General features: G+C 49.6%; 1 protein-coding gene across 11 annotated transcripts in view; it reads right to left on the bottom strand.

Moving 5' to 3' along the window:
* Window positions 1–14,095, bottom strand: part of RPS6KA1 (ribosomal protein S6 kinase A1) — a 41,961-nt gene continuing 27,866 nt past the window's right edge. For all 11 annotated transcript variants that reach the window (XM_084497196.1, XM_084497202.1, XM_084497192.1 and 8 more), the window contains 20 exons: window positions 11,802–11,918; window positions 10,590–10,671; window positions 10,195–10,275; window positions 9,326–9,405; window positions 8,604–8,710; window positions 7,967–8,004; window positions 7,702–7,844; window positions 7,072–7,142; window positions 6,730–6,818; window positions 6,446–6,510; window positions 5,347–5,449; window positions 4,915–5,042; window positions 4,290–4,415; window positions 3,742–3,831; window positions 3,321–3,479; window positions 2,943–3,104; window positions 2,248–2,324; window positions 1,980–2,097; window positions 1,411–1,548; window positions 1–1,103 (listed from right to left, as the gene is read on the bottom strand). In XM_084497196.1, coding sequence (XP_084353322.1) covers window positions 981–1,103; window positions 1,411–1,548; window positions 1,980–2,097; window positions 2,248–2,324; window positions 2,943–3,104; window positions 3,321–3,479; window positions 3,742–3,831; window positions 4,290–4,415; window positions 4,915–5,042; window positions 5,347–5,449; window positions 6,446–6,510; window positions 6,730–6,818; window positions 7,072–7,142; window positions 7,702–7,844; window positions 7,967–8,004; window positions 8,604–8,710; window positions 9,326–9,405; window positions 10,195–10,275; window positions 10,590–10,671; window positions 11,802–11,918 — 2,097 coding nt within the window. In that variant the 3' untranslated portion in view covers window positions 1–980. The remainder of the gene's footprint in view (window positions 1,104–1,410; window positions 1,549–1,979; window positions 2,098–2,247; window positions 2,325–2,942; window positions 3,105–3,320; window positions 3,480–3,741; window positions 3,832–4,289; window positions 4,416–4,914; window positions 5,043–5,346; window positions 5,450–6,445; window positions 6,511–6,729; window positions 6,819–7,071; window positions 7,143–7,701; window positions 7,845–7,966; window positions 8,005–8,603; window positions 8,711–9,325; window positions 9,406–10,194; window positions 10,276–10,589; window positions 10,672–11,801; window positions 11,919–14,095) is intronic.

The raw sequence follows: 14,095 nt of genomic DNA, 5'->3' as shown, positions 1-14,095 counted from the left end.
TAACATCAACTGAGTGACACGTTTATTGTACAGTTCAGAAAGAAACCCTGAGTTACCAGCTGTAGAACAAAGTTAAATTAAAAAAAAGGATGGTTTGTTTCACAGATTCCTGCAGAGTGAAAGGAAAACCAACGAGGGTAAGAGCGAGCCCAAAGCCCCAGCTTTGCTGAGGTTAAGGTTCTTTGTTGTCCACACCTGCCTGGGCGCCAGGATCCCCAGGGAGCCCTGGGATGAGCTCACATGAAGACGGGAGGGCAGGGGGAAGGCATGAGCCAAACCTAGCAGGTATTCTGGAGATCTGAGCATCTACAGGAGGGTCTGGAAAACACGGGGTTTATTTTGTTCAGAGAACTGCTGCGTGGCCCAGGGGAGGGCAGAAGGAAAAGGAAGAAACTGAGTCTGAAAACCAACCTTACACTCTGAACACGCACAGTGAGGTGGAGGGGGGGGGAAGAAGGTCTTTACAAACACAAGTGCTGCTGGCTGGGAGGCTGCAAGTTTGACTTTGGGAAGGGCAGCCAGAGCTTTAAGGGAGGAAAAACCCAAAGCCTAAAAACCCAAACATTCTGCAGTCTTCCAGCTGCATTGGCGTTGAAACAGATCAATTCCAAGAAATGATGTAGCTACAACAAGTATCTGGCCCTACACGAGAAAGGGTGAATCAGAGCTGCTTTTTAGTGCCACTTGACATCAGTTATACATTCTAGTTCTCATATACACAGATGGATGTCTTTAAAAATTGACAATTTACACTTCAAAAAAGTTTTACAGTGAAGTTCTCTCAGCAAAGATCAGTCCACACAAGGAGGAACAAGTCTTTCGGGGCGGAAGGCACTTGGCCTTGACGTGGATTTGAGAAAAAGTCCTCGAGGGAGCTCCTTTGCAGGCACTGACTACCCAGTTTCCTGCCCCCCATCTTCAGTAGGTCGTGCAAAGTCTGGTGACCGCACTGCACCGCGCTGCTGCAGGCTGCCCCGGTTTCACAGTGTGGTGGAAGGAAGCTTCTTCACCCGCCTCTGTGCCAGAATGGAAGATTCGATGGGCTTCAGCTGGGGGCTTGGCTTGGAGCTGTTCAGTGCAGAGTAGGTGGCAGCCATCGCCCCCTTGGAGAGAAGGCACGAGAAGTCATTCAGATGCTGAAGAGGCTTTACAAGATGAGGGAGCAGTCGCCACACCCCCAAAGCCAGCAGCATTTCTTTTTCCTTTAAATCTCCCTCCCTTATTGACATGCAGTTAAAGAACCTTCTTCCTAAGCTTTCCTGCTAAAAAAGCTCTGTATTGCTTCTCCTGGCCCAGAGCTCTATGACCTTCCACCCTGCTCTGCCCACAATGCTATCACCAAGGTTTTAGCAGGACAACTGCTTTCCAAAGAGCCCAAGGTATATGAGGAACCCAGCGCAGATTTTGTACCTTTACAAGCTGAACGTCTTGGTGATTCAGCTGGCTCTGGGGTAAGCTGTCCTTCTGAGTTATCCACGGATGCTGCAGGACCTGTTTGGCTGTTAGGCGCTGGTGAGGATCTACGTGAAGCATCTTTGATACCAGATCCTAAAGGCATCGTTTGGAAAGTCAGACTTGAGAAGACTTCACACTTTAAAGGAAAAAATACCACCCACCTGCTCCCAAATTAGGATTTAAATTCAGAGGCCAAGTTTAAGGACCCCAGACATCAATCCCCTTTTGTATAAAATATGTTCCCAGTGGGCCTGGGAGGTATAACACAGCAACAAACCCAGCATGGCTCAAGCATGAGGTTGGTGCTGCATGCAAATATTCACAACCAGAGCTAGAACAAAGCAGGCAGAGGCACACTGCTGAGCTGTTTATGGGGAAGCTGTGGATGGGGTAGAAGCTACGCCGCTGCCTTTCTCCTCTCCCTTCTGCCCTCCCTCCCCAACCTGCTTTGAACTCGCCTCACAGCAACTGGCCGTGCCTGACCCCAACCCTTTAATGTGATGCAGCTGAATATCAAACCGTGCCTTGGACAAGTCAGAAATAGTGTCCCAGTTGCCTCCACTGACAGAGAACTTCCCCCCGCCTATTCGGGTCAGGATCTCTTCCGGAGTGTCACTGGGCCCGTTTGCAAATGGAGTGCAGCTGAGGAGAGAAGAGAACAAGCGTGTGAGTTACTGTCCTGTACCCAGGCCAGGGAGGGATTCCAGGTAGCAGTAATCCACGAGGAGAGCATGGCTCAGGGCAAGGGCATCGGTCTCCATTGTTGCCTTCCAACACGATGGAGGCACTTACCCTGCAAGCATTGTGTAAAGGAGAACTCCCAGGCTCCAGATGTCACAGCCCTCATCGTAGCCTTGCCGCTTTAGTACCTGGAAAGAGTAAGCAAAGGAGAAAAAGTGTTTAGCTCTTGTTGTTGAGCTCCTATCAGCTTGCAAAGAGCGGCGTGACCCCTGCATGTAGTCTGTATGCAAAGCTTCTAAAGCCCTGCTGAACAGCAAAGTCAGGGACTAAAGGTCAGCATTCCCATCAGACCTTGGCTTCATGGAACAGAGGAAACCCCCCAGCCACATCAAAATGACAAGCGGGAAAGAAGTTACGATGTGGTGACACTGCATGTATGTTCCATTGCTTCTCAGCTTTTTCTTTCTTCCACACCAAGACACACAAAGGGAAAATAACCCCACCTCTTTTGACAGGTCAGTTAATCAGGAAGAGAAGCAGCCTACAAAAATCACTGGATTTTAAAGTCTCACTGCCCTAAGCAAAGCCCCCAGCAGCTGCAGAGGTAAGGACAGGGCAAGCTGGAGGACTGCACTGCAACTGCGCTGAAGCCCCCACATTTGTTCAGTACTCCAAGTGCTGTTATTTCTGTAATTACCTATTATTACCTAATATGCCAAAACAGGCAGGAGTTAGACCTATCTGTGCAGAAAGAGAACAGTCTTGGGGAGGGAAGTGAGAGCCACTGAAGTCCATAAGTTGCTTACCTCGGGTGCCACGAAGTTTGCAGTATAACAAGGAGTCATGAGAAGGCCGTTCTCAGCCCTCAGCTGCTTGGCAAAGCCAAAGTCACAAATGCGGATGCTCTCAGGGTTCCCTGACTCATCCACATAGAGAATATTGCTGGGTTTCAAGTCCCTGTGAACTACCTGCAGAGAAAAGAAAGTGCCATTCTCATACCCCAAGAAAACATAGGGCTGGAGCTGCATCAAGATACTCAGCCCCTGCTCTGGCCCCACATCTGGCTTGCCAAGACAGCAACACAAGAAACAATAGTCCTGACAGGCACAGTTACTCCCTGGAGGAGAGGAAGTGCAGTGCAATGCCCAGCAGCTGCCTAAGAAAACAGATGTAACCATACTCACCCCTTGAGAATGCAGATATTCCACCGTTTTACAGATCGTGTGCAGGACCGAACTGGCCTCCCTCTCTGAGAAAAATTTCTGTCTGAGGATTTTATCCAGCAGCTCCCCTCCTCTCATCAGCTCAGTCACCAGATACACATACTTCCCATCATCATAAACCTAGCAAAGCAAATATGGAGGGGGTTAATCAAAAACTGCTTCACAAGCTTCCGTTTTGTATTTCTACCACCAAGAAGCAGACAGAAGCCCACAATGCATGGTGGGATCTGTACTGCGTGGATGTTTCCCCACCCCAAAGTGATAACGAGGAGCAATGCCATTGGGTTGCCCATGCTGGAGCTGCATTCTGAGCCCTGCAGACTGGTCTGCACTTCATAAACATATAAACATACACACGAGAAGTCATTCAGGTTACACTCACATCTTTCAAGGTAATGATGTTGGGATGCTGCCCGTATCGCAGGAGGATTTCAATTTCTTCAGAAGGGTCTCTCTTGCTCTTGTCAATAACCTGCACGAGTACAGACAAGCATTAGCGACAACTGGATGGGGAAGCAGCCAGGACAGAGCAAAGCAGCTGAATGTTTAGAGTGCTGCAGATATATAGTACTATATCTATTCCCTGTCCCCTGCCCTCTATAGCAATAAGCTCAAGAAATCCCCCAGTTGCTTCAATGGTTTTGTGTCCCCAGACCCCAAAGTTTATGTCTAGGTTATCTGCTAAGATCTGGCATAGCCACAGCAAGCTTTGCAAAGAAAGGCAAGAGCTGTCCTCCCTCCATGAGAGAGGGGAACGCTGTTTCCCCACTACTTCTAGGTAAGAAAGCTTGTGCTGTTATACAAGCAAAAAATTTACATTTAGGCCCCACACAAGCAGGGAAGGCAATTTTATTCTTTAGTATTATTTTGGTCATCATGGGGATGAACAGAAATCTACCAGGGGAGTTCAGGGGAGTGTGAATCTCAGACCTTGACTGCGTACTCCATGTTGGTTGCTTTATGAATGCAGCGTTTACACACTGAGTAGGAGCCAACACCAATTGCCTCCTTCACCACGTAGCCGTCGTTGAACTGGACATTCTTGCCGTGCAGTTGCTGCAACAGGAGAGTGGAGAGCAGATGAGCTGGAAGAGTTCAGGGAACAGTTTGTGCAACTCAATGAGTTAACTGCAACGCAGAGCAAACTGACAGACTGCTGTCTGCTACATCCCACAGCTTCTCCTCCCTGCTGGGAAGAGGGAGGAGAAGAGAACAAGGCAAATATAGGTCAGTAGGCTAACGCTATCTGCATCTAGCATGGTGCATTTTTGTGGCACCTTGCAACCTGCAAGCGTTTGCACAGACCTCCCACTAGCACGGGTCTGCCTGGAGAGAGGAAAGCAAACAGACTCGAAGTGCCCTGCTGACCTTTGCCCATGACAGTCAATAGAAAAGAAAGAACAACAGGATGCAAGAATTCAAAACAGAATAACACGGTCGCAGGCTTTCCTTTAGCCCTGCTCCAAACAGCACACGGGTCCTGCAACCCCCCTCTGGAGTTCTCTGCAGAGTTACTGAAGCTTCAGCACAGTTGCTCCTCTGTCCCACTTTTTACCTGTACCACTGAGTGCAGAGGGGGCTGGGCAGGTTTCACCTTGCCATCCTCCATCAATCCTGTCGCCACAAAACTGAAGCCTCGGAAGAGCTGATGGGCCCCTGCACTAGGGGGAATGCCTGGGGAATCTGCAACAGGATTTGAAAGAAAACTTAAGAAAGGCTGGCCCTGTGGAAGCAGAAGCCTTCCCCTTGCTCCCCAGAAGCTACAGCTCCTCTTGAGGTTATTCCAGACAAAAGCCGTACCACGCAGCTCTGAGCTCACCAATAACACTTTGCATGTCTACAGCTAGCACTCCTCACTGCTGCCACTACCTGAAGCAGGCAGCACTAAAAGGAGGCAAACCTTGTGCTAACGGCATAGGCAATCCCATAATAATCCGTACAGTATTATTCCACACAGGAAGCTTTGGCTGCATGAATTCATACAAACCTTTTGGTGTACGTGATGTAAATTCTGTGTCAAAATAAAAGGTGTCATCAGGCTGGCCTACTGCAGGCTTGAAGGGAGGTTTGATTTCTCTTCGGTACAGCTTCTGCAAAGTAAAGGCAGATTGAAAGTGCTTTGATAGTCAGTGCACTCAGAAGGGTGCAAAGAGCTGCTAGGAATGAGAGGGTAAGAGACTTTGCAGAACCAGAAGCAGCCTCGTGACTTTGTATTTAACTACAGCTCAGCAGTCTGGGGGATGACTTCTTTGCCAGGAGGGTACTTTTGAGTCAGTTTGTGGAGAAATACTATGAATTTCTACCACCCACAATACAGCATTCAAGGAAAAAAAAAAGTCTGCTATGTGCAACTTGGCCCCACTCCAAAAGCAGTATCCATGAAGTATTTACTTCACCAGGCCCTTCTACTGCTTCCTAACCACCATTAACGCTTTGCTGTCACATGTGCCTCCAGGGACAGCCAGAGGAAATGCCCCAGGAGGACATTCATATCCCAGCACCTCCGCAAGTATCCTTTTTAAATTGCTTCTTCTAGCAAAAATTTGAAATGAGCTTGACAGCAATGCTGGAGGTTCATTCTAGCAGCTTGCTGGGTGCCTCGAAAGCATTAAAAGATTGCTCTTCAAAATCACTTCTGAAGTAAGGGAAAACAGGGAAGAAATAAAATTCCGTGGTAAAGCAGGGAGTTGGCCAGAAGCAACTGGGAAATGCAGATTCAGTTATTGCCCTACTTCTCTGTACAGAACAACGCATCACCTGGCCAGAAACGTTTCCCTGAGTCCTTCCTACTCCATGCAAGGCAACTCCTATTGTGCCAAACCCCAGCTATAACCTGCACCTTACTTCTGAGAAATCAGGAAATTTAGGGTGAGATCATAGGCAACTCAGGTATGAGACAGTTACTTGCATGGCAAACAGCACTGTAGTTTCAGGAAGGATAATTAGAATAGATGGGAACACAGATTGGCAGCGCTGCCATGGCCGGTGAGGCTGCAAGCAGCAGAACTGCAATTACTCCAGTCAAGAGAGGTGCAGCACTGGTGCTGTGTGGTGTGGAAGTTTGCTGTTGAATTCCTGATACTCACATTCCAGTCAATAGTGGAGTAGAAAGGATGGCGCTTTATCTCTTCTGCCCCATCTGGACCAGAACCTGAAAGAGACACCCGTGGAGCACGAAATGTTTAATCAGGACCACCAACAAGGCGAAGGCTATTAGCACGTATGCAACACAACCAGGTATTACGGGGAACCTGGCTGTAATGAACCAAGCCCATTAACCCAGCACAAGTGCAAACATGCTGCTGACCCACTAGGACGTGAGAGGCCCAGATACAGCATCAGGTGTATTCAGAAACAAAAAATGTCTTACCTAATCTGTTGGCTGGATTTCTTTTGAAAAGGGCTCGCAGGAGGCTCTGTGCTTCAGAGCTCAGGAACTGAGGCATGCCCAGCTTTGCTCTAGAGAGGAAGTTATGCAATCAGTTGCAGGTTTAAAGAAGTCAACCCACAAGCCAACTGTAGTACCTCCACCCCTGAAAGTACAACAATCTGTTTGGCATTTTATACTGCACCCTTCAAACTAACTGTTGATACCAAACCACTCTCCACATAATACCATTAAGTTGTGAGAAGTCCCAAACTGCAACATGCTCAGAGAAAGAGCAGCAAGCTTGCCCTCTTTATACACACACGGAAGAGAAACTCCTCTTACTTGAGGATGAGGGTCATTGTCTCCTTACGATCCTTCCCCTGGAACGGCAGCGAGCCAGTGAGCATTTCAAACTGGGAGGGAAAGAGAACAAGGGGAGGTCACATGTATGAGCAAGTCTGAGGGCTGCACAGATCTCGTTACACCTTCAGCAGGGAATTCTCCAAAGCTAGAAAGAGCCTTGTAAGCGATCAAAAGCCTAGCTCTGAAGTAAGATAGCAGACATCATATTCTCAGAAGGGAGCCTGGTATCAGTTCGTAGCAGGGATATGTTCAAGCCAGCGCCTGCTCCTAGGAGCCCTTGGATTCAGCAGCTGCCAGATGGTGGCACCAGATCCGCACAGCAACCACCAGCCCGGCACTGGGGCTGACACGGATGCCCACACGTGCACCCCACGCTGCACAGCCCAGCACCGGGACAGCCGCAGGAGCTCTGCATCCCCTGAGAAACGGGCATGCCTGGCTGCAAGCCCACATTGCCTGAGCAGCCTGTTGCAGAGTCCTTCCAGGGAGCACTGAGAACATCCCCAGGTCAGCACATCTCATAGACATGCAGAATCATGCAAGGGGATTTCAGAGCTCTTGAGCAGCTGCTGAGCAGCCAGATTTCTGAAGGCACGGTTTGGTACGTACCATTAAGACCCCATAAGACCACCAGTCAGCACTGTGGGAATGGCCCTGACGGTTCACGACTTCTGGTGCCATGTATTCCACCGTCCCACAGAAGGAATAGGCTTTCTTCTCGTGGTCAATAGCCTCCTTACTCAAGCCAAAATCTACGTATGAGAAAAACCATTAGCATGTACCCATCTGCTCTGACAGAGTGGAGAGGTCGAAGCAAAGCTCTGTATTAAGAACCAGGCTTGCTGGAGCACAGTGTTTTTGTGGAGTGCTTTACCTGTGAGTTTGATGTGTCCTTCTTCGTCCAGGAGGATGCTGCAGTGTAGATGAAAAAAAGAAAACAAAACAACATTATTATCTGCAAAAAGCCTGGTTAGAACCAGCACATGCCTTGGAGGCTGATCAGAGATGTTCCTAGAACTCCAGAGAGGAAAGTTATTTGTTCCTTCCAACCCCAGCACTTCAAACTCCATCACCAAAGCATAAGCAGGAGAAAGCAGCCCCCTTCTCTCTACACACTCAACTTCCCATTGAACAAATGAGGCAGCAGGTTACAGCACCTTTGATCCCCCACATATCCCAGGTAAGAACAACCGAGTCATGCAGCCACTATGCACCTCTTCAGAGGCCCCGTGTGGTGCCTTTTCCCTCCAAGGGCTCTCAATTGCTTAAGCTGGAGCCCAGAGCTGGCTCAGGATTAATGCTCAGACATGTGGTGCACACATGCTGCCTCCACAGTGCTCCTGGCCGTAACTGCTGATGTGAGGAGCAAGAGCCTTGCTGATCTGCTCTGCTGCCTCCCATCTGGTTGGCCTGGGGGCGTTAGTCAGCTTTGGCTGTGTGGAACAAGGCTGGGTTCTGACAGCAGGCTCAGGACTGAACTCGGATCCCTGGCTCAGCTGTGCCACACGTACTTTTCCGGTTTGAGATCCCTGTATATGATTCCCAGGCTGTGCAAATGGTCGAGTCCCAGAGCCAGCTCTGCTAGGTAGAACTTCACATCCTCCTCCGTGAACATGACCTGCGGTAAGGGAGAGGAAGCAGACAGGCACTGGGGTTATAACCCTGGCAGCAGGACCACTTCAGCTGTACCCAGGCAGCTGCTTTCACACCCATATTTCTCCCTTCTGCTTTTTCAGACCAAAGTTTCACAGGTTTTGCCCTCCACCCTAGAGCATCAATTGAGCATCAATACTCAAACAAACAAGGTTGCTAGGTAGCAGACAGTTTAAAAAAAATAACAAAACCCCTCAATGTTTACATTAACCAGGTTATGTTCCCAGTTGGCTTCATCTGGCACAACTTGCTGCCCCTCCCGTTTCATGTCCTCACCCTGTCCCAGTGAAACACATCTAGACAACACCACAGCAGAACACGGCACGTGCTTGGTTTCATTCTTAATGTGATGCTCAGCAGAAGCCTCTGAGGAGGTGAGAGCTGCCTCTGTGCTGGTGCTTTTCTGCCAGAGGACAGGGTTCCTGAGACATCCTCTCCTCTTGCCAGCTGTGGGCTAGCAGCAGGTTGGAGGATTTTACCCCTCTCAAAGACTCTGCAGGAGTCAATTGCTTCTCCAGGTAACTAAGTGCATGTGAACTGAGAGCCCCAGGAACCCACCACGATGCCAGAATATACCCACCTCTTTGGAAAGCCGAGTGAAAAGGTCACCTCCTCTGAGGAAATCCAAGATGAGGTACAGCTTCCCCTCTGTCTGGAATGCTGAAACACAAGCCAGAGCAGGAATCAGACCCCTCTGCTCAGAGAAAGCTCAGTGGTGTTACAGTAATCACTTAAATCCCAGTGGCTTCAGCTGTGCAGATGCCCTCCATTGTTAGTAGGTTACACACAGGTAGGGCTAATTATTTGGGGTAAATGAGATAGCCTGCCCATAATGTTTTAAGGGAAGCTCACCAGTAAGACTCTGGCACCGCACAAAAGTGTCATTTTATGTAGGATTTGTTCCCTTGCCACCAGTGATGCCCTACTGAGAGATACATTGGTCATTTTACAGAGAAAGAAGGCATCTTCAATTTCCCCAGAGTCAGAGCGTTAATCCTGCCCTACTCTGGCTTGACCAGTTAACTCTGCTTTCTCAGTTTCTCCTGAATTAATATTTTAATCCCAAGGGTTTGATGTTTAAACCTCTTCTCCTGGTCAATGCCCTGTTCCCCATTCAACTGCTAGAATGGGCTGGAGACCAAAGGCCTTTCCAGAGAAAGATTTGCTTTAAGGGGACTGTGAAGGCTCCGGAGCAGCACAGCCAGTGAGGGATGCAGACTGATAAAGGCCCCTTCACCATTTCAGCATCTGAAACCTGTTAGGGACCATGAGAATCTCTCAGCAGCCTCCAACTTGCCTCATGCTTCTCTACCTGCTCACAGCAGGCACACCTGGAGCAGAGTCTTTATTGTGCTTAAAAGCAGTCAGTGTCTGCTCAGAGCTGCAGCCCTCAGGCAGGAAGCACAGCTAGGTACCCTCTCCCAGTGTCCCAGCTGGTTTTTCACTCACCGTAGTGGAGTTTCACCACAAAAGGATGGTTTACATCAGCCAGGATATCCCTTTCTATCTTTGTCCTTACACGATCACGCACTGTGGGAAAGGAGAGGAACAGCTCAGGCACTGAGAAAGGCACACAGTACCCCAGCACCAGCCTTGCCCCTAGTCCTAAAAAGATCAGGCGGTTTGATGCAGATCTACCTCCAGATTCTACCTCCAGCACTGCAACAGTGGTCTCCTGGATACAGAAAGACAAGGTATCTTTACCTCTGACTGAGGTGAAGATACTTCTCTTTCAGCCATATCACCCCAGGGCCAGCAGTGACTGCTGTGACATTTTCCCAGTGCCACTCGCCATCCATTTGTAGGACATGGAAGAAAAGAGCATCACAGTAAGACTCTCCTACCTTTCAGTGTTGCCTTCTTGAGCACTTTCATGGCATAGAGATGGTTGCTGTCTGGTGGTGTTATTTTTCTCACCAAGAAAACCTGAGGCAGAAGAAGAACACACGAGCTAAGCACTAAACATTAGCACCAGGAGCTGGATGCCTCCCAGAGTGGCAAATCCCATGAGGTTTTCAGGGAAGTGCTGTGTGTGGATGTCTCACACCCTGTCTCCAGCCATTACAGCACTCATGCTTTTATTCTGCACTTTCGTCCACCAGGCTTCCACACCTCTTGCTCCTTCCTGCAGTTATCATGGGGCTGTGACTGATGCCTGGGAGCTGTGACTAAGTGTCCTGAGCAGCCTCGTGTTCCTAGCTTGAAGCAACCACTACAGAAGTCACCCCACCTACTCTCAGCTCCTGCCACTCGGTGTCCAACATCCCGGGAGACTCACCGTGATGTTTTGACGTACCACAAAGCCTCCTGGTGACACGCCAGTTTGACAGCAAGAGCAACTCACTGTTCAGAAATCCTTGCTGTTGTTTTTTTTTACCTCCTTCCCTTCCCTGGTGTGCCGTACTGCCTGGTTTTAGACAGCTTCAAAAAGCCTCTGCCATTCTTTGCAGTAAAGCCCACTGCTGCTGCTGCATGAGCCCTCACTGTTGGTGATGGCAACTGACTGAAACGAAGCTGAAGACTTAACGTGGGAACAGACGGTCTTGCAAAAAGACCTGGACTGCTTGAACTTTGAAATAGATAAGAGTTACAGGCTACTTCCTTCACCCTTCACAGAAGGGAAACTGGACTGTAAACAGGGGCCAAACCCAGCCCTGTTTCACAGCATCGTTTCTGAGAAGAGAGGGGCAAGCCCCAGCCCTCCAGGTCCTCAGTGCGACCAAGCAGTCTGGCAGCCTGCTAGAGGGCTGCAGGAGGTCCCTCTGCCTTGTGCCACACCTGCGTTCACAAGCAGGATACTACTTCTTTCCTCCTGATCATCTGAAAAAAGACTTACAGGGGAGCTCTGGTCATACAGCCTGGCCTTTATGAGAAGGCATCTCTCCAGCTGCCTTCCAAATTAGAAGCAGCCACTTGCTAAGTGGGCTTATCAGTCAGATTCTCCTTTGCCACGATCTGGTGAGAATCAGGAAGGTGGTTACGCTGGGGACAGTCCCTTTTGTCATCTCTCTGAAGATCACTTATCTGGCATGACGCACAGGAAGAACTCAGCTCACCTTGCCAAAAGAGCCCTGGCCCAGAACCTTCAGAAGCTCAAACTGGGAAGGGTCGGCTTTCTCAGAGCCCTCCTTCACATGGTGCGTGATGTTGATTTCCTTCACAACGCCTTCACCCTGAAAAAGAGGGGACAGTTGATTGGGAATATACTCCTGAACAAGGGGAAAAAAGCCTTGTCCAAGTAAGGAACAAGGACTGGAGCTGCAGACTCACAGGAACCACATCTGAGAGAACCATAAAAGCTGGTGCTTGTCACAGGTAGCTCCTGGCTTCAACATCTGGAACAAATAAGTCACCAGTAGGCTTCTACTAGGCAGCCTTGTTAAATATCCCACATTCTCCCCAAACGCTACGCTCCCTTGTCCTTTCCTTTCTTTGAACTGCATTTCAGAAGAGTGCTTAAAAGCACCTTCCTTTTTAAGGCACTGGTGGCAAAAACAGGAGTGTTTATGCCACTAAAAATCCCACAACACAAAAATACAGCACTGTTGTCAAAACACGGCCAGGGCTGGCAAAAATCAGACATGTTGGAGCCCATCTGCTCAGCAATCTGAGCAACTCTGCAACATAAGTCTTAGTGCATCTTCAGCACATACAGATGATGCTTTTTAACAGACTCAAGCCTTCAAGAAGATTGAGGGGAAGCCAAGGTCTCTGGCACATGTTTTGTTTAAAACACATTCTTTTATTAAAAAAAAAGAAAGAAAAAAAGAAACAAAATGGAAAAGAGACCTAATCAGCAGTACCTAGAATAAACTTATCAATGAAGCTAGACCAGAGTGGTCTGAGGAGCGCATGAGGACAGCCACGGACAGCGAGGTGATGCACAAACACCTCCTTTCCCCAGCAAAACTTGTCCACCCTCCTGGTGCATAAAGCCCAGGCACCTCGTGCCGCTTCCTATTTCCACCTCCAAGCAGGAAGAGACCTTCCACACCTCCAGCCTTGCAGCTGTGCCTTTTCTTCTACTTCTCATGGATCACACCTAGCCAGTGGGTCTACACCTAGGTTTCCTCTGCTCCAGACCTGTTCCAGCACCTCCCCTACAGCCCATGGGGAGAGCTGGAGCCAACTACCCACTGCTACAGACACCAGCCTTACTCAGGCCAGAAACCCCTTGTGGTTACACGTCTTGTGAGGGCAAGTCCAGCTTTCTTAGCACTTCAGCCCCACGTTACCCAGTGTTAGCCATGGTCTGGTTGCTATTTGGCCCAGCAATTATGTTCCAAAGGGCATGAAACTTGGTTGATCTCCAAGCCTAGGGCAGGTGTGGCCATCACAGAGCACCAGAAAGCTGGGATTCTTATTTAGATTTTCCTCTTGCCAAGCGTGGTGGGGGGGGAAAAATCAGACTTCCTTTTCTAAAACTATTCAGAGACGTGCTCTGGAAGCCGCCTCGTTAAAGCAGCTTTTAAAAACAACAGGAACCAAGCTTCAGCCTCCGCCTCCCACACACGCTGAACCCCGGCCCCCTCCCCACCCTCGCACACCTCCTGGGGAGGGCGGCTGCGCCGAGCACACGGATGTGGTCGCCTACCTGCAGGACGGCACCACGCACCCTTCCTTTCCCACTCTCTTGTTTGCCTTTTGTCTAGATTAGGAAGTGGCTTTGGTCTGTGTTTGTTGGTAGCTCTGCTGTCTCAAGATCCCGCACCGTTCAGACACTAAGATGTGGCACAGAAGCTCACGCTCTCGGTGGAACAGCACGAGGGGGGTGTATGAGACAGGTACGAGGACAGGACAGAAGCTCCCCCCACGTTGTCTTGCCTTTTGCTCTTACCATCACCTCAGTGACCGCAGTCAAGCCCTTAAAACCCCCGTGCCAACAAGTTCTCACACTCCATACCATCTCTCAGCTTAAACCACCCGCTTTGCACTTCTGGTTTCATTCAGAGGCTTAGCCCGTGGCAGACAGCTGGTTACAAACAGCTTCCCATTCCTGCCAGCAGTTAGCCCAGAGGACCCCACAGGCTCGCGCTCCTCCTGTGGTCCTTCCAGGTTGTCCCTCTCACTGGGATACCCGGGATGGGACCAGCTGGGAGCTGTAGGAACGCTCCTGTGAGCACACACGAGGGGCTCTGACCACCCCACCTGCCTCGTGGTCAGAGCATTCAGGTGCAGAAGCACAGTAAAAGGAGCAGCCGGTATCCCAAACACCCTGAGGGGCAGCTGCATCAACACAGGGCTGGCTGCAGGCTGCCAGGGCTTCTTCCCTCCCCTCCTGCCATCTTCATGAAGACATTTGAACAAACCAAGTCTATGCAGCAACAGCACTTGTGTAACTGAGCGTAAT

Source organism: Aythya ferina (assembly GCF_964211825.1).
Source record: "Aythya ferina genome assembly, chromosome: 24".
Lineage (NCBI taxonomy): Eukaryota > Metazoa > Chordata > Aves > Anseriformes > Anatidae > Aythya > Aythya ferina.
Note: the sequence above shows the minus strand (reverse complement) of the source record. Positions and strands in the feature narration are given on the sequence as shown.